Source organism: Equus quagga, chromosome 2, assembly GCF_021613505.1.
Source record: "Equus quagga isolate Etosha38 chromosome 2, UCLA_HA_Equagga_1.0, whole genome shotgun sequence".
Lineage (NCBI taxonomy): Eukaryota > Metazoa > Chordata > Mammalia > Perissodactyla > Equidae > Equus > Equus quagga.
In genome coordinates, this window is record NC_060268.1 from 176,469,404 (window position 1) to 176,489,324 (window position 19,921).

The window sequence follows — 19,921 nt, forward strand, 5'->3', positions numbered from 1 at the left end:
CTCTGGTGAATGGGGGCAGATGGGTAGTTAGCAGATGTGTGGTGTCCCCTGCCTGGAATGCTCTTACCCCTTTTGCTACACTCCCTAACCTGGTTGACCCCTGGTTTTGAAGTTCAAAACCTCACCTCCTCCAGGAAGCCTTCCTTGACCACCACCAACCCACAAGGTCAGGACTCACAGCTTCCTGCACTTTTCCTCCCTGTGCTTTGTCACAGGGCCTGGCTATGTGTCGGTGAAATTATCTGGTTAACATCTGCCTTCTGCACTTAACTGGGAGCTTCACGAGGGTGAGGACAGTGTCTCTTTCACTGATTTTGTCCTTCCTGCCTGGCACACAAAGGATACCCAGGTGCTGGGTCACTGGAGGATGGAGTGCCGTTGTAAAGACTGTGGACTGTCTCCAACAGGGCCAGACTAGGAGTTTCCTTAACAGAACGTTTCCCAATATTTTTTTTCCTTTTAAACATGTATAGATAAGTTATTATGTCCAGGCACTGTCCTTGATGCTTAACTTATATGATCTCCTTTAAACACCACACCAGTTATACCCATTCTCAGGTTGAAGAGGAGGCTTACCCAAGATCACAGAGCTGGCAAAGAGCCGAGCTGGGATTTGAGCCTAGTTGCTCTGGCCCCGTCTGAGACTTGAGCTCTGTGTGTTCGTTCTGCTGGTCACACAGGGCCTGTCTCTGTTTCCACTACCCCCTACCCCCCACTCCGAGATGGAAGGCAGTTCTATCTGGACTCAGTCCTCGCAGGCAGGGTCCGTACTCATGGTAAGACACTCCCACTTGTGAGTGCCTCATGGTCTTCATTTTGATTTTCCTTGATTTTGGTTTGTGTGTTTATTCATCGGTCAGCCCTGCCTAGCATCTCAGTTCCAGAGAGGAAGCTTGTGGAGTAACTGTTGCTTTCAGAGCTGCTGTCCCAGCAACATTGGGACGTTCACCCTGTCATAGGAGTCTGGTTTCTCAGGCCTGTCTGGCCTCCGACCAGGGAAGTTCCTGACTGGGCTGGAGAGCAGATCTGGAACACATCTGGTGTCTGAGGTGTTCGAGTCTTCTTCCCCTGGCAGAATCTCCTGAAAATATTTCGAAGCTTTTAATCAGCTTTTTGTGGTAGTTGAGTGAGGGAGGCTGCTCTTTTTTCCTTTAAAAATACATTTATGTAAAAAAGTATGAATCAATTTAAACAATAATATTGACAATTCCTGTTGATATGGCAAAAGGAGACCCAGTACGGACTCAAGTTTCAGCAAGACTGAAGTGGACTGTACTACCTACCCCCCAACTCTTTTTGTTGGTGACCAATGAGAAGTCCTATTGGCCATGCCCCCCGAGTGTCTCCAGACACGGACAGCCATGCCTCAGTGCAGAACACTGATCCACTCATTAAGCTTTTGTTGGTCGTCAGCTAAGTGCCAGTTATCAGCACAGGGCCCCACGCTCAGGGAGCTCACGCATTCTGGAGTGAGATAAGAGGTAGGGCCAGTATAATGCAGTCAGGTGCATGCCTTGCTGGGGGTAATCAGAGTGTACTTTTGGAGGGCCCCAGAACCGGCCAGGGAGTTGAAAGGTGGTGATGCCCTGAGCTGAGTCCTGAAAGACCGGTCGGCGTTGGCCAGGAGATGTAGGGACATAAGCAGGCAGAAAGGTCAACACGTGCCCATGCGTCACCCTGTCTGAGGCCCTCCATTCCTTTCTGTGGATCCATCTTTCCATTTAGTAACATGGTCCTCTTCCCTAAAGGACTTCCTTTCACATTTCTTGTGTGTGGATCTCTTGGTGAGGAAGACTTTTAGCTGCAGATATCTGAAAACATCTTTATTTCACATGTTTTTGAAAGATAGGTTTGCTGGGTATGGAATTCCAGGTTGGTGTTTTTCCCCCATTTCAGTACTTGAAAGAGGGTGCCCCCTGTCTTCTCACTTGATTGTTTTCAACAAGAAATCTGAGGTCTTATCTTTGTTTCTCTGTACATAACATCTCTTTTTCTCTGGCTGTTTTTAACATTTTCTCCTTGTCACTGGTTTTCAGCAATTTGGTTTATGTTGTGCCTTAATGTACTTTTCTTCGTGTTTCTTGTGTTTGGTGTTGGTTGGGATCTTGGACCTCTGGATTTATCATTTTTATTGCGTTTGGAAGTTTTTCAGCCTTTATTTCCCCAAATATTGTTTCTGTCTCCTCCTCTCTCATCTAGCATTCAGGGACTCCAATTACATGCATATTAGGCCCCTTAGAGTCATGTCATAGCTTGCTGATGCTCTGTTCATTTTTTTTAAATTACTTTTTCTCTTTGTGTTTCATTTTGGATAGTTTCTATTGCTGCCTTCAAGTTCATTAATCTTTTCTTCTGCACTGTCTAATCTGGAATTATTGTCAGCCAGTGTATTTTTCATTCCAGACATCCTACCAGTCGGGCAGTCGGGTAGTTTTCATCTCTAGAAGCTTGATTTGGATCTTTTCTTTTATCTTCCATGTCTCTGCTTAACTTTTGGAACATATGGAATGTGGTTACAGTAACTGAGGTAATGCGCTCGTCTGCTAATTCTCACATCTGTGTCAGCTCTGAGTCAGTTTCGATTGATTTTTCTCATTATGTGTGATATTTGTCTTCTTTGTGTGTCTGATCATTTTTTTTAATTGCATACCAGACATTGTGAATTTTACGTTTAGGGCTGCTGGATATTTTCGTATGCCCATAAATGTTTTTGAGCTTTGTTGTGGGAGGCAGTTAAATTACTTGGAAACAGTTTGATCCTTCCAGGTCTGATTTTAAGATTTGGGAGGCAGCACCCGAGCAGAGGTTAGTCTAGGGCCAGTTATTCACCACTCCTGAGGCAGGATGCTTCTGAGAAGGCTACCCAGTGCCCTGTGAATGATGAGATTTTCCAGTCTGGCTGGTGGGAACAGGCCTGATTCTCAACACTGTGTGAGGTCCAGGCACTGTTTTCTTTCATTTTTCAGTGTGCTGCTTTCCCTAGCCTTGGATGGTTTCCTTGCTCGCACGTGCTGATCAGCAGTTGGCAGAATGCCGCATCATTTGGGGACCCTCTGCAGATCTCTGCATTCCTCTCTGGGTAGCCCTCTCTCCCAGATACTCTGTCCTACCAACGCCGGCTGTCCAGGTCTCCCAGCTCTTGGCTCCATCTCCTCAATTCAGGGAGTGTGCCAGCCTCCACCTGGCTCCACCCTCCCTGTGCGTCTAGAAGCTCTGAAGGGAGTAAGTGGGGAGTCGCAGGGTTCCTTGGTTCACTGGTTTCCTGACTCGCAGAAATCGTCCTTCATCACTTGATGCCCAGTGTCTTGAAAACCGTCGTTTCATAGTTTAACTGCTTTTCTAGTTGTTTCAGGTGGGAGAATACATATACCAAAGGCCGCTTTTTGAAATGATATCCAGGCTATGAGCATTTCCTGTGCGTGTGTGTGTATTTTTATTTGCATGTTATTTTGTTTTTTATAAGTAGTATCTCCACTGTTGAAAGTAAAACCTTCTAAATTGTGGGCTACAAAGATTTGCCAAGAGATTTACTTAGTTTTGATGGCCAATGAACACATGAAAAGATGTTCAGCATCACTAATCATCAGGGAAATGCAAATCAAAACTACACTAAGATACCACCTTACTTACGCCTGTTAAAATGGCTATAATCACTAAGACTAAAAATAACAAATGTTGGAGAGGGTGTGGAGAGAAGGGAATCCTCACACACTGCTGGTGGGAATGCAAACTGGTGCAGCCACTATGGAAAACAGTATGGAGATTCCTCAAAAAACTAAAAATACAAATACCATATGACCCAGCTATCCCACTACTGGGTATCTAACCAAACAACTTAAAATGAACAATCTGAAGTAAATATGCACCCCTATGTTCATTGCAGCAGTATTCACAATAGCCAAGACATGGAAACAACCCAAGTGCCCCTTGAATGATGATTGGATAAAGAAGATGTGGTATATACATACAATGGAATACTACTCAGCCATAAAAAGACAAATTCATCCCATTTGCGATAACATGGAAGGACTTAGAGGGAATTATGCTAAGCGAAATAAGCCAGACTGAGAAAGACAAACACCAGATGATTTCACTCGTATGTGGAATATGAACAAACATATGGACAGAGAAAACAGTTCAGTGGTTACCAGGGGAAGGGGGTTGGGGGTGCACAGCGGATGAAGCGGAGCACTTATATGGTGACAGTCAAGCAATAATGTACAACTGAAACCTCACATTGATGTAAACTATTATGAACTCAAAAAAGAGAAAGAGATTTACTTAGTTTTCACAAAAACAACAGTTGGCAAAATAACCTGGTTACACGGTGTTGAGCTGCAGGTAGAATTCAGCTTATGTTCAAGTGGAGGCGAGACAGTGTCAGCCTCGTCACGTGTCATGGGCACCATATCACGTTGATGTCTGCTGATCGATTTTAAATGGCCTAAATATGCACCATTCAGAGTGTCGGCCCATGGGGGGCAGTGGGAGACATATTCAAGGTGAGTTGACTTTTAATCAGTGCAATGACAATATTACTTTGTTTAATTTGTATTATGGTGGTTTTAAACATCAAGTCAAGCAGTTTATGATGCCAGAAAGGATGAAGGAGCACAGGAATAAAACCCTTCTGCCACCTTTTCTGAGTGCATTTCGCTGTCTGACAGGCTATCATGATTGGGGACGATATCGTGGGCGACGTGGGCGGTGCCCAGCGGTGTGGAATGAGGGCGCTGCAGGTGCGGACCGGCAAGTTCAGGTGAGTCGCCGCGCGGCCTGGTTCCTCAGCCTGCCTGCCCCGTGGATTCCGAGGGTGGCCACGTTTTTCTGTTTTGTTCTTCAAAATAGAGAGGGTTATTCTTTCCAAGTAGAAGAGCAATATGTGGGCATCTGCTGACTTTGACGTAACTGTGCTCTAAGGACGGGCCTGCCTGTCCTCCTGTAGCAGAGAGTGGTAAGGGAAAGCAGCTTTTAATCCGGTCCGAGTTTCGAAACCAGGTTGTGCATAGCTGTGTACCGCACACAAAAACAAAGGCTCCGGCGTCGCAGGCCCCGCCGGCAGCCAGTCTGGCGGGACTAGAGCTGCCCCATTTCGGCAGGGCGGTGGGATCCTCCGCTGCGCATGCGCCTGCAGGTTACTGCTGTGGGCGCTCTGCCCGCCTCGTCACCCTCTTTCTCCTTCTGCCCCGACTTCTCTGATCTGCAAGAGACACAGAATCCAGAGGTGACAATCCTCAGTCAGGGACGCTTGGAACTGAACCACCGCCTCCAGAGGAGCTTGTGTCTTTTCTTGGTCAAAAGTCAGCCTGGTCGTGAGCAGGTCGCTGATGGGCGCCTGTTGGGGGTCGGGCGCTGCGGGCGCATGGGGGTGCCCTGTGGTGACCGGCTCTGGCTCGCTTGGCTGTTGAGAGTGCCTTACATGTCAGTGTTGTCTTGCCTTATTCTAGATAGTATCGTTTGTGGCCATTCAGAGAAAGGACAGTTTTCTGGATGCTGGAGAGACTTGGTTAAAACATGGCTACCCAGGGGTCCTTGGATTTGGAGGGAGGGGTTGTTACCTGTGTCCCTAGCGATCTGCTTAGACAGGGTCAGAGAAATATATTAGAGGGCTGGCTCTCACTCTGAGGCCCCTCTCCTATGTGAGGGACCCAAAGAACTTGTGGGTTTGGGGCCGTAGATGGACATAAGGTGAGTGAGGAAGTCTCGGTGCACCTGGGGTTTGGGGCCAGAAAGTTCTGGAACCCACCTCCTAGACCATCCCAGAGCACTAGAGGCCCTCTTGGAGCCCCTGGCATGCCTGAAATATGGAGCTTCTTTCTTCCCCAGGTCCTCAAAGAAGGGTTTCCTGAGTCCCCTCTGCCATGTCTGGCCTAATTGAGGAGGGAGACCCCACTCACAAACCTCAGAAACATTCTCTCCAGGAGGCCAGCTGGGGGCCCCAAGGTCCCTAATCTCGCCTTTCGCCCAAACTTGCAGGGCCCAGTCCTATTGCTGAGCAGTGGGACTGGGCGCCCTTTGGGTAATGCTGTTCCTCAGTGCTGCCTGGCTCGTGGTGCCGCCCCAGGGTCACTATCCCATCAGGAGCCCAGCCCAGCAGCCAGCACCTGCTCAGTGAGCATCAGTGACTGATAAACACAGGAGGGACACCTCCTTATTGAAAACACAGCGGTGTGGCTCTGAAGGAGGTGAAGAGTGAGAACTATGCGGTGTTTTGCACAGGATTTCTGATTTCTTGGGGAGAAAACATATCTGTCCCAATTGAATGTGAACTCACTTGGGGGTCTTTCTGGCCAGCCTAAGCTGCGCCCCTGTAAACTGAATGTACTGGCCCTGCCCTAGGCCCCAAGAAGGCTTCTAGGTTGCTGGGACTCTGAAGAAGGCCCACACACACAGTGGGGAAGCCCACGAGTGGGCAGGGGGTGTGTGCGAGGCTGTATCCCACCATACACCACCAGGGTTGGCACTTTTCAGTCTCCCATGACCCTGTCCCCCGGAGAGAGAAACCCCATTAATGGATGGCCAAATCCTTCCAGACTGCCTTCTCTGTGTAGATAAACATGTGGCTAATATTTTGGTTTTTTCTTTTTACAAAAAGGGATTATATTATTTCATAACCGACTTTTTTCTTGAACGATGTTTTATGGCTTATTTTCATGACTGTTCTTCATAATTTTAAATACCTAAGGAGATACTATATGTAAGTCCTCTTTCCTGCCTGGCACCCAGCAAGCCCTCAGCAAAGGTGAGGTGATGATGGATGGTGATGTCCGTCTCACTTTCAGATACAACCACCTAGTCCTGAGTGGAGAAGATGAGGCTTTTCTTTTCTTGATGGTATTTAAAATTTCAGATTTTTTTTTTTTTTTTTTTTAGGAAGATTAGCCCTGAATTTACTGCCAGTCCTCCTCTTTTTTGCTGAGGAAGCCTGGCCCTGAGCTAACATCCGTGCCCATCTTCCTCTACTTTATGCGTGGAATGCCTACCACAGCATGGTGTGCCAAGCAGTGTCATGTCCGCACCTGGGATCTGAACCGGCGAACCCTGGGCCACCGAGAAGTGAAACCTGCGAACTTAACCGCTGTGCCACCGGGCTGGCCCCAATTTCAGATCTTTTGATTTGCTTGTTTGTAAGGACATAAATCTGCTTTGTTAACTATGCAGGATGGAGGGAGGAGAACTGTCGCTCAGTTAAGGTAGCCAGTGAGCCACCCACGGGGGAGGTCACCCAGCAGAGCAGGAGGCCGGGTTCTGTGTGTGAGAAAGCAGGCGGGAGACGTCTCTGCCGTTGGCCACTATATAAGGCCAAGCTGTCCGGTACGGTAGTCACAATCTGCAGGTGGCTGCTGAGCGCTTGAAATGTGGCTGGTCCTAATTGAGATGTGCTGGAAATGTGAACTACTCACCAGATTTCAAAGACTGAGTGGGAGGAAAAGAATGTGAAAGAGCTCATTCATTCATAATCTTTTGTACTAATTACATTGAAATGTTGAAGTGCTGATATTTTTATCTTTGTTAATGTGGCTACTAGAAAGTTCTAGCTTGCCTCTTCGGCTCACATCAGAGCTCGGTGCATTTCTGTTGGACAGAGGGGCCCCTGCACTGCCCCCTTCTCCCTGCAGATGGCACTCTTGGAGCGTGGACCGTACCCTGGTCAGGGCATGGCCAGCTGGCCAGACCGGCTGTGTGCTCTGCAGCCCCTAAGAGGTGGGAAATCCACAGAGGCCTCCGTGGCACCCTGCATTGTCTCTCTGCAGATGTGTGTCTGGCTCAGGGCTGGTGAACAGCCTCAGAAGTCAGCCAGCACCCTTGCCACTGAGCAGCGTCCCTTCCTTCCACCCTTCCGGGCAGCTCCTTCCCGGGCTGTCCTGGCCCACCCCTGGAGCTCTCCGCCCCTCTGTTGAGCGGGCAGCACTGGGTTTGGAGGTCAGCATGGCCCATGTCTGCACAGGACGTAAGCCAGGCAGGGGCAGAGGCTGTGTCCCATATGCGAGCAAGGTGTCTCCTTCCTGTGTGCTAGGACCTCTCCTCTGAGAGGCCCTGCGTGGCCTCACAGGAGCCAAGGGTCACTGGATGGGTCAGCTTGGCCTTGGAAGGTCCCATGTCCTCTCTTGATGGCCTTGGGCTAGCCTTGGCTGAATTGGGGGCTGGGGGGCGTGGAGGATGGCCTTGTCATGGGCAGAGGTGCAGAGAGCTGTGCGGTGAGTGGGTTTGGCGCTTACCTGGGGCCACCGGGCTTTTCTGCTGGCTTGAGGCCCAGGGCAGGATGGGGAGGCTGAGCCGAGTGCGAATCTGGGCACTGTCAGTCTGTAGCACTGGAAAGGGAGGGAGGCTGGAGGGGGTGACATAGGGCCTCCCGATGGCCCCGCTGAGGATGCCCCCTTAGGCCAGTGTCTTCTAGTTGTGCACACACATGCACACATATGTGCTTGCACACACACATGAACGATTCTGTTTCTGAGGCAGCCAGTCAGATGTCTGCTGGTGGGTGTGAGATCTGGACTTGCCCGTGGCTGTGAGATCTCCCTGTGACCTTCCATGTCTTCATCCCCCTTGCCTCTTTCTGCTTTTATCACAAAATGGCCCAAAGAGAGGAGACTGAAGCCTCAGAATTGGAGAGGCCACAGGGCGGCCGCAACTTGGGAAGGAGGGCTTCGAGGGCCTGCCCCGCCAGGAAGGCTCAGCTCCTTCGCAGGAGGGGCCTCGCACTTTGCCCAGAGGGCTGGGTCACTATGCCAACCCCACACGTTCGGGCAGGAGAGGCTCACAGGGCAGACGGCTTGCAAACCTGCCCCCGCCCAGCAGGCGACCTGAGCCGTGGATGGAACGACACAAAGCTTTCTTTTCATACCTGCTCTATTTGGAAGTCCAGCCCAGCCAGGGTGCGGCCCTCACCTGGCTGGCAGGTGAAGGCCTTTTGGGCCTTCTGCCCACCTGCCTTGTTCCTGGCATGTCTGACGCATTGGGTCTGTTGGCAGAACCGTCCTCCAGCCTGAGGCCAGGAGGCTGCTACTCCTCCACACTCCTTGAGATCCCACCCTGACCACAGGCTCCAAACACACAAGGGTGTTTCCTTCACTGGGGGCCCTGTGGCCATTGCTGGCAAGTCTTTCTGGTCCCAGTGTGTCCTGGAGACCCAGAGGGTGCTGGCTTGCGCACTACCAGGGGCCTTTTCAGATGAGACAGCTAAAACCTGGCCCAGGGCCACCTCGTGACGGTTCGCAGAGGTTGGGCTGGAGCCCGACTTCTCCTTCCCTAGTTGGGTGCCTTTGCCACCACCTTTTCCCTACTGGGAACATCCTGTCCTTGTGGTCACATTCTGCAGCCATAGCAGTCACGGTCCCAGCCTCGATTCAGGGCCCAGGCAGGGCTCCATGGCTGACTGATGGGCAGCTTGGCTGGGCGGACCGGTGCCCCCACTCCCGGGCACTGTAGCCCCCCTCCTTTTCTCCCTCCTTCTCTGAGGGACAGGCCTCATCTTCCATGGGGGCCGGGGCTGGCTCCTGTGTACCCCATTCTGGAAAATTCAGGCAAGGGACACTCTTCCCAGTTCTGAGACGGCCTGTCTGTCCCCAGTGGAGGAGGAGTAGCTGGCAGCATGTGTGACAGAGCCTTCATACCTCCGTATGTCCCCACCTGGCCCCTCCTGGGGACATGCCACAGACGGGATAGTGTCACCCTGAACTGTCCCCACATCACTCTGTTCCCCATTCCACGCTGCACACCACAGCCGGCACCCGGGTTCTTAGGCACAGTCATAGGTGTCACTGAAAGTCCCCTCCAGTTGTGTAGTTGCTGTATAAATAAACCAGCTACACGGAGCCCGCATTGGATTTTCTCTTGCTATTTACTCAAGGTTGGAAGATGGTTTATGAGCCCAGAACATTTTTGACAGTTTGCCCTTTTGGACTCGAGAGGGAAAGTTTCCTGGGACCGGGATTCCAGATGTCCTCCCAAGGGCCCCTCCTGGGCTGGGGCTCGGGGCTCCATTTGCCCCAAAGCTTAGCTGGGGCCCGGGTTCTGCTGGGCACTTTCTGCCCAGTGGGGCAGCTGACAAATCTGGGATTCCAGCCACCTTACAGAGGCTGGAAGATGAGGGGATGCAGAGAACTTGACAGAGGAACTGGAGACTGGATTGGAACTACCCCAGAGCCCGACTCAGATGCACCCTGAAACAGCTACTGCCAGCATCCCCCTGGGGCTCCCGTGGCTTTGCAGCCACTGAGTTCAAAGTTTTTCTTACGAAGAGGCTCTGCTTTCTCTTTGGAATGAAATAGATTTTACTTCTAGTGCCAGGTAGTGTTTGAGGGAAGTGAGTGAGCTGGGTGTTAATTTTTCAGCAGGCACAGTGCTAGCTATGAGGGCTGGGGTTGGGGGTGGTGGCCCAGGTCAGCAGACACAGGAATCAGGAGCCCTCCATCCCTGTGTCATGTCACAGCACTGCCACGTGTGCACTGAGCAGAATCTCCTGCCCTCGTGGATGAACACTTCCTGAGCCTTGGGACGCTGGGAGATGCTCCTGGCTGGGGAGGAAGCCCTGGGCACCTTCAGGTGGGGCAGTAGGCCAGGCACAAACTGGAGACAGGCCCAGCTGCCACCCCAGCTGCATCCAAGCTGGTCCAGCAGGGGAGAAGGGGTTAATGCTAAACTTGGGGGCTCACCCCTGGGTGTCTCAGGTTCCAGTCCTGTCTGCCAGTCAGAGGAGGGCAGTGGGGACAAACCTGCAGAATATTGACTGTGGAATGCGTCAGTGGGCCAGCTGGTCAGCCTGCTAGGCAGCCTCGGTCTTGCAGGTAGATGGAGACTGTGGGCTCGGGTTGTCGGGGGCACTCCTGGGCTTCAAGAGAGGTCCCTCAGCTCGCCTGAGGTCACACAGTAGGGGGCCTGCCCAGATTTGAGCCTATATGCCTTCTTTTTCTTGTGTCTTTTTTTGTAGCAGCTTTATTGAGAAATGATTTACATGCCATACAATTCAGTGGATTTTCAAATATTCACAGAGTTGTGCAACCTTCACCACAGTCAATTTTATAATACTTCATCACTCCAAAAAGAAACTCCGTACCCTTTAGCCATCATTCCCAGATCCCCTCCATCCCTCCCAGCCCTGGGCAACCACCAGTCTACTTTCTGCCACTTCCTTTCATTAAAAACATTTTTCAAAAATTTCTTGTTGTGGTAAAATATATATAACATAAAATTTGCCATTTAAAAAATTGTGATGTGAATAAAATCTGAATACACACTTTATACATGAATAAGGAAGGAAGCTCCCCCAGGTCAGGAACTGGGACATTGTCAGCTCCAAGAAGACCCCATTCCCTCATCAAGCCCTGGCCTTGAGGAGACCAAGGGGCCCGGGATCACAGCCATGTCTTGGTATTCTTTGTGGTTCTCCTTCGTGGGTCTGCCTCCCTCCACGATGGAGTTGGTCTCCTGACCTTTATCCACCCAGAATCACCACATGTGCCACTGGTTCATCCTTGTGGCCGTGTGCCCTTTGTCCTCCAGGATGTAGACACGTCTGTCTCTGCCCCTCCCAGAGGGGACACTTGGGTGGGTCCTGGTTTGGCCATTCTGCACAGTGCTGCCAGGAGCATTCTGGTCCGTGCCTCCAGGGCACCTGGGCACGGCCCCTCTAGGATAGATCTGCTCACAGATGGAATTGTTGGGTCGTGGGGCATGCATATGGTCAACTTTACCACGTAATGCCAGACTCTCCCGAATCGGCTGTGCCTGTTTATACCCGCACGACAGTGGGCCAAGCCCCGCTCGCTCCCGTGCTCGTCACCACTTGGCTGTTCTGGGAGGGAGCCTGGTGTTCTTCCCAGTTTATGGTCCCAAGGGGTCTCAGGGACAATGCTGGGTACCAGTTCACCTAGACCCTGGGCCTCTTGAGAGGTTGGAGAAGGACCCTGAGGGGCCCCAGGGGAGGGCATTGGAGAGGCAGAGGGGACACTTGTGGCAAGGTCAGTGGCTTGTCAAGGTGGGATTGGCCTATCTTGGCCCCGCCCCTCCGGCTCCACCTGCGCCGCCGCTCCGGCTCTGCCGGCCCCCTTCAGCCCCTCCGGCTTTTCCTGGGTTGGGCGGCTTCATCCAAACCTACTCGGTTTCTCTGCTTTCTGATCAGCTGTGGGGGTCGAGGGGTACAGAACTAGGAATAGTATCACTTTCTGGTACCTGACGCTCATTATCCTTCTTGATCCCTGCTGGAGGCTGCTTCGAGCCCAGGGCAAGAGGGGAATGGTCTTCAAACCGTAAACAGCCCTGCTGGGCTTTGCGTGGGTCATGGAGAAACCAGCGGGCCAAGGGCTGGTGGGCTCCGGGCTGGGGGGGTCCCAGGTAGAGGCCAGGAGGTGGCTGCAGAGCAAGGCCATGAGGCTTAGGGGGTGGCCCCGAAGTTAGGACCCCGTCGGCAGCCTCCTAGTCCCAGGCACTTGCCTCTTGGGGACCTGCAGGTAACTCAGGGGTCCTGGAAGGCTCTGGAGTGGTAGGACAGGGAGGGAGGACTGGTCAGCAGGGCCCTCCAATCCCACTGGATGGCTGGTACATTCCAGGAGTCCCTGAGCAAATGTCCAAAGGTGTGTGCTCTGGGACTCCCACTCCCATTCGCTCCTCTCACCCTCATGATGTCCCGAGGAGGGGACCGGGGTCACGGCTCCTGTTCTACAACGAGCTGGCAAGGAAGGTGTAAGAATAGGGTGGTGCCTCACAGAGAGCATCTCACACGTCAGGGCCTGTGCCAGTGCCCCCTGCGTCTCACCCAGCTCGTCCAAACCTCGCTTGCCTGGGGGGCTGCCCCTCTTCTTACCCTACCTTATAGACGTGGAAATGGAAGCTCAGTGAGGTAGAGCAACTTGCCCAAGGCCTACAGCCTGCCAGTGTCAGAGTTGGGATTCGAACCCTCTTTGCCAGACTCCAAGGTCTGTGCTCTGAATGCTCTCACACCCTGCTGCCCCCTTCCCCCAGCTAGCCAAGTCTCAGTGGAGCTCCGAGCCGGGGCCAGGTCTCACCAAGCAAGAGTGGCCACTGTGGGACTCGCAGGACTGTGTAGGTCCCTCACCCCATTGTGCCCCCTCCTCAAACTACCCTGTGCTCACCGTGGCCGAGGAAAGGGACCGAGTGGAGATGAGCTGTGACTTGAGCAGGGGCTGGCCCCTGGGAGGCCCGGAAGTTGGTCACCTGACCCCACCCAGGGCCTGGTTCCCCAGAAGTCATGTCTTTGCTGCCATGGTGGTTAAAACCAGCTAAACCCGAGCCTTCCCTACACCTCCTGTATGTAGGGGGGAGGTGAGGGGGTGCCAGGCAGGTCTGGGCAGCTCGGATGGCTGCAGTGGGCCAGAGAAGTCGGGGGACGCTGCGCTGACAGTGCAGCAGGGACTGTGGACCGGCTGTCCGGCGCTGGGCCGGCCGCCCACCTGCAGTGGTCTCTAACCCCGGCATGAACCTGGGCCACTAGGGCTCTGCTGGATGCCCCCAGGGCTGTCAGAGCCACCTGCTGGCAGAGCCCCTCTGAGACCTGGGCACAACCGCTGCCCCCTCGCTGGAGTGCTGTTGCTCAGGGACATGGTCAGTGCGGTTGGCGTGAGCCAGCCCAGGGAGCCAGGGGAGGGGAGGAGTCCCCCAAAGCTGTCCTTGTTGCTGCTGTTTTCTAGCATACCAGGGAAGGTGCATTTTAGATCCATTGATGGGGTCTCTGGTTTCTACATCTTCCTCAGAAAGGAAGATGGTGGCTTGGGGCCCCAGCCTGCGCTCACAGACACAGCTCCACGCGGTTCTTTCTTTCTTTTTCTTTTTTGAGGAAGATTAGCCCTGAGCTAACGTCTGCCGCCAATCCTCCTCTTTTTGCTGAAGAAGATGACTGGCCCTGAGCTAACATCTGTGCCCATCTTCCTCCACTTTATCTGTGGTACGCCTACCACAGCATGGCTTGCCAAGCGGTGCCATGTCCGCACCTGGGATCCGAACCAGCGAACCCCGGGCCACCTAAGCGGAATGTGCAAACTTAACCACTGTGCCACCGGACCAGCCCCCACCCGGTTCTTATTTCTGCCGATCACTCGATACCTAGTTTGTTTTTGTGTTGAGGTTCGTCTATGCCTTGGGCAGGACCCAGATCATGCCTGTGTGATCTCAGCATGCTCCCCAGTCCCAGTGGCAGTGGGCTCCTCTGGGTGGGGACACCCAGGGGCAAGGCCCTTGCCCCAACCTCCTCTCGCAGCCCCGGGCTGGACCCCACGTGACCCGGTGGCTCTCCCTGCCTTCACCATGCACGAGCACCTGTGCCAAGACCAGGGCAGTAGGGAGACCCAGGGCCTGGCTCCTGTTTCTGAGGGCATCTAGTCTAGCTGGCCGGAGACCTCGTCATGAGGGAGGCAGTGAGAGCTGAGTCTCAAGGAGCTGGGCATGAGTCTCAGTCACTCCACCACTTGCTAATGGTGTGAGCTGGGATCTCAGTTTCCTCATTTGTCGAGTGGGAAGGAGCCTCCCCTCCCTCAGGCTCCCCTCAGCTGTGTGTGGGGTGCACAGGGGAGGGTTAGGCTAGGCATACCACCCCCATCTCCACCCCCACCCCCGCCGGTGGCATCTTCCCCCTAGTGGGTCTCATTTTGTCCACCCAGCCCAGACCAGGCTGATGGGGTATTGTTCTGGACTCCCTGGGCCTCCCCACTGGGCTCAGCGCCTCCGGGGTACTCTCTGCTCCGTGGGAGCCCTCCACCCAGTGGTCCCTGTGGGTTTCCAGAGCGTAGACCTGATCCTTCCCACTGCTGATGGGAGGAGCCCAAGTCCATCCGCCTTTACACCTCTCTCCCCCTCCCCAAATATTTACACAGCACCCACCATGTGCCAGGCTCTGTTCTGGACAGGGAACTAGAGGGAATGTGATGGGGTCTGCTTCCCTCCAGAGCTGTTCTTTCTAGTGGGGAGGGGGCAGCAGTAAATAAGTGGATAAACCCACAAGCAAGATCCTTTCAGAAATGGAGCTCCACAGCCCTTTCCTGACACCCACTGGCCTGCCAGCCTCCTCTCCTGACAGCCCGTCACCTGTCGCTGCCCAGCTGCCCCATCAGGCGGACTTTCACACCCCCTGTCCTGCTTACATGCTTCCCAGAGCCTGGACTGCCCCACACCAGGGGTCCTCAGATCACTGCTCCTCCTTCAGGGCCTGACTCCCCTCCTGGGAAGCTCCTGGGAAAAGCGTCCCTCATGGGTTCCCCCAGCCTTGGGCTCAGACTGTCTCCCCACCAAACTGGGACCCAGTCACCCTCACCTCCATGGCCCCTGCCTGGCAGTGGTCCCTGGGGCAGCCGAGCTGACCACCTGGTGCATAGGTCGGGGGCGGGGGCAGGCAGTGTAGGGCTGGGCCCAGCTGCCTCTCTGCGCCTCAACTGTGGGTCAGGGGTGTCAGCCGCCTCAGTGTCTGGCCCCCTCATTTAGCCCATGCATTCCCAACGGGGGTGATGTTCCCCCCAAGGGGGCCAAAATGCTTCTTAGGAGTAAAAAAACTTGATGTTACGGTGTTTTGTAGCCTCCCAGAGGGCCGTGGTACGTACACAGGGTGCGGGGTGGGGACTTGTTTCTCCCTGCTCTGCGTGTGGTCCCTGCGTGCTTTTGGGGTCACCCTCCTCCACCCCCAGCCCTCCACCAAGCCATAGGCCTGGGCTTGGAACTCAGGCTTGACCAGTCTGGAGCACGCAGAGCTCCTGGCCACAATGATGGGTATGTGATCTGAGTCAGGCCAGTGAGTTGGCCCAGGATTTTCCAGAACCCCTAGGAAGGTGGCCAGTGAAATAAAAGCCAAGAAGTACCAAGTGGCCATCTTTGCTACGCCAGGAGGAAGCCTTCCCCAGGTGAAGCCGACAAGCAGGAAAGCACAGCCCAGAGACAGAGACTCCCAATTACATCGTTCAACCACCTGGATCTAGCTCTGCCTGAAGCTGGTCCTACTTCTGGCCTTTTTAGTGGCGTGGGCCGATAAATTAGCATTTTTGTGAGCAATGCAGCAGGGAGCACTGTGGTACCTCAGAATTGGTCCAGACAGTCTCTGAGGTCTCCCCGGCTGGTCAGCCATGTGGGCTTCTTTCTGACATATGCCCACTGAGGAGCCTGCCCCAGGGTTCCGCCTTCTTTATGCATGTGGGTGATGTGGTGTGGAAGGCCTGGTCCATGCTGCCCTTTCCAAGGGCCAGATAGAGACCTTTGCAACGGCCTTCAGCTCACGCCACTGCTGACTTTCTCCATGTTCTGGAAAGTGTTGGAAAGGACGTCATTTAACTTTGGAGGAAACTGCCCACAAAGGTGTGTCAGAGCTGTCCCAAAATAGAACAGGTTGCCTGGAGTGGGGAGAGTCCTCATCACTAGAGATTTCCCGCAGGGGCTGGCGGACCTCCTGCCGAGGCGGCTGAAGAAGGGACTGCAGCTGCCAGGGTCCAGGACTAAATAAAGCCTCAGCCCCTCCTGAGGCTGCTGACTTTTAGCTGGCACCTGCGGGTGCCAGGTCGGTTCTGTAGCTCTGGTCCCTGGGACAGCCCTCGGAGGCTGGTCCTGTCTCCCCACTGATGGACACTGATAGTACAAGTGTCGCCACCTTGCATTTGCAGATGTGGAAAACGAGGCCCAGACAGGGCAGGGGCATTGGTACTATCGTTCAAGCCCTGGATTCCAGCCAGCCTGTGACCTCCTTCTCTAGGTCACGGGCTGTTAGCATCAGAGCTGGAGCCCCACAGTTAAAACCACAGGTGTCGATGCAGGTGTGCAGGTATCTGCATAGCAAGGGGACCGACAGGGAAGACCTCACTAGTTGCAGGTGGTTTGGTCTTGTCCTTGCATCCTTGGGTGTCTTCTAAATATTAGAAAGGATAACGCTTTTATCAGAACAAGAGTTCTTTACAGTACATTTGTGCCACCTTCCCCCCGTAGGTTTGTGAATTGGGGGGATTCTTAAAAAGAAAAACCACCCAAAGTACAACTTCCTTAGTTTAAAAACAGACACCAACCCAAGTCTGCCAGCACCCTGAGCCTCCGTGCGGCTCTCACCTGGCCCCCAGACGTGCAGCCAGGCTCTCTCTCCCGCTCAAGGCTGTGAATCACTGAAAATGGGCCACCTCGTGTTGGAGAGCCCAGCCAGCCCCAGTCTGGCTGGCCCACTGAGCCGGTGCTCGGCCTGCCCTGCTCCTCCTGCCGCCCCTCACTCCCTAGGAACACGTCCAGAGGCTCACTTTGTACCCTGAGGAGTTTCACGCAGGAAGGATTGGGGGCCAGGGGCTCTGGTCCCTGTGACTAAAATCAGTGCCTTCTCTGGGCCACCAAACATACACAGCTGTCTCTGACCTCCCCATGGCTTTCTCTGTCCCCCAGGCCTGGCAGGGATGTGGCCTCATTTTGTCCCACACTCACACCCAGGTCCCACACCCTGGCTTACACACACACACACACACATTTTGTCCTGTGGAAGGGTGGCCTCCTGAGGGTGGGACCCCTGTGCCCAGCATGGAATGGGTGCCTGGGGCTGTTGTCTCTGGACTTGCAGACTGCAGACCCAGGATGGGGGGTCAGGGTGCGTCTCGGGCAGAGGAGCCTGAGCGCTGGCTGGAGAGCAGTGGTCAGAAGGCAGACTTGAGGCTCCCCTTGCTGAAGGACCAGGGCAGCCCGGACGTGTCGTGTGAGGCCAGTCCAAGCCCATCTGCCCCATGTCATCTGAGGGGACACCTCAGATGACGGGGAGGGAGAGGCCTGGAGAAGACCCAGAGGGGTGCGCAGGGGGTCAGTGTGAGCCACCAAGACCCGCTGCTCCCCAAGGACCCAAGGGAGCACACATCCGGCCCTCTCTTGTTTTCTCCTCCAGACTCTCTCCCTGCCTCTTTCCTCCTGTCCCCACTCCCTGACCATCATCTCTGCCCTTGGCTTGGCTGCCTCTTTCCAGATCTTTTAGGGTCAACTTTCCTTTTCCTGTCTTCCTCACGCTGCTTTCTGCTGGGGCCACTAGACGGCGCCTGTTCCAGTGCAGGGAGAGCCCCGGATGCTCACACACTCACATGTGCTCATGCCCAGGCCCCATACACTCACACACGCACTCACACCCAGGCCCCACGCCTACACACTCATGCACACTCACACCCAGGTCCCCACACACTCACTACCAGGTTCCCTACACATACACTTTCATGCACACTCACGTCCGGGCCCCCCTCACACACGCACCTCAGGTGGCACACGTGGGCCTGCTGGCACATCTGCACACACTCCCACCCAGCCCCCCCCCGCCCCCCCCTTCCTTGCTCGCAGCTGCTGTGCGTCTCTGCCAAGCCTGGGGCAGCCAGGCCTTGGGTCCCACTGCAGAGCCGCCCCCGAGCCTGCCCACCCCTCCGCTCTTCCCTCCTCTGCCGCCCCTCGTGGGCGCAGGCTCTGAGGCGGGGAGAACACAGAGGTGCTGGGGGCTGGGGGGGCCGGGATTTAAAGCAGGTGAGTGGCCCCACAACAGCCTCACCAGCACCTTTTCCCTTTCCCATCTGGCCTTTCTCGGGGGAGGGGAGCCTGAGAACGGCCAGTGCTCTGGCATGGGGTCCCGTGTGCCCTGCGGGTGCAGGAAAAGCCGGCATCCACTCAAGCACGGCCCTCCAGCACACCCGGGCTCCCCTCCATCCCTGTCCTGCCTCCAAGCCTTTGTTCATGCCCTGCTCTCCACCATCCCACCACCCCTACCTCAGCTTGCCTCAATCCTGCTGCCCTCCAGACCTTTCCCGACAGTGGAATTCCCAGAGTTCTCCCACCTGGACAGGCCCTTCGGGAGCCCTCTGGGGAAGGGAGAGCGGCAGAGGGGCCATCTCAAGGTCAAGGGTAACCCCATGGCAAGCTGGGGTCTGTGTTCCTTCCCATACCAGGGCTGTTGCTGTTGGACTCAAACACACTTCACCTCCGGGAGAATTATCTGGCACTCCCTTGCCTTCCCACAGCCTTCTTTCCAAACCATTTTTGAGATTTCCTGAATAGACAAATTCCATGTACCCTTCCTCCAGAGCCAGACCCGCCCGGGTTTCACTCGTTGCTCCTTGAGCTCCTTCACAGAGAGGAAGATCCAGTGGGGGCAGGCAGCTCCCAGCTCCCGTCTCTAGACTCCGTCAGTCTGAGTACTTTGCCCGTACTGCCTCGACTCTCACAACTTTGACAGTTTTTCAATTACAAGGCAGTCAGTTTGTCTGTCACCTCGTGATGTGACCCAGGTTATGCTTCTGGGGCCAGCATCTCACAGAAGTGATGCTGCGTGCTTCCCAGGGCGTCCTGTCAGGAGGCATGCCATGTCCGTTTGCCCAGTATTGGTGATGTCAACAGGATTATTTGAGTAAGATGGTGACTGCTGTAAAGTTGTGGGTTTTCTTCCCTGTGGGATTAACAACTACTTGGGGGGAGATACTCTGAGATTTTGTGAAGTCCCTTTCCTCACCCTACTTTCATCTACAAGTTTTGATGTCTGTTGCTGCTTCTTGAATTAATTATCTCTGTGATGGCTGCCAGGTCATCCTGTCATTCCTTCTTACATTTGTTGTTGGCATTCTACTGTAAAGAAAAAGGTTTTCTTCTCTCCCTTCATTCATTTATGCCAGTGTGGACTCATGGATTCCCATTTAGTTCAATGGGTTATAATCTGTTACCATCATTATTTATTTTGATGCTCCAGTGGTCCCTGATGTGGCCAGTGGCAGCCCCTTCAAGCTGGCCTTGTGTCCTTTTGACACATCCCCACCGTCCTTGAGCCCTTCCTTACTTTCTGGCACAACAAGATGTTTCAGGTTCATCAGGTGCTATCTTTGCCTCAGCCCTGGAGTCGGCCATTTCTCCAAGGAGCCCTAGTTTGTTTTAGTGGGAAGTGATATTTATAATCGAACACCCGGGTGCTAAATATTCTTATCTTGCCTCTGGGTGTCACTGC

At 54.1% G+C, this 19,921-nt stretch overlaps 1 protein-coding gene across 2 annotated transcripts in view; it reads left to right on the forward strand.

The window, feature by feature from the left end:
* Positions 1-19,921, forward strand: part of LHPP (phospholysine phosphohistidine inorganic pyrophosphate phosphatase) — a 141,317-nt gene that overhangs the window by 40,887 nt on the left and 80,509 nt on the right. The window contains exons 6-7 of one of the 2 annotated variants that reach the window (XM_046653476.1): positions 4,668-4,759; positions 6,874-6,931. In XM_046653476.1, coding sequence (XP_046509432.1) covers positions 4,668-4,759; positions 6,874-6,919 — 138 coding nt within the window. In that variant the 3' untranslated portion in view covers positions 6,920-6,931. Of the gene's footprint in view, positions 1-4,667; positions 4,760-6,873; positions 6,932-19,921 lie in introns of those variants that run through there. The other variant, XM_046653475.1, reaches the window with a different exon arrangement.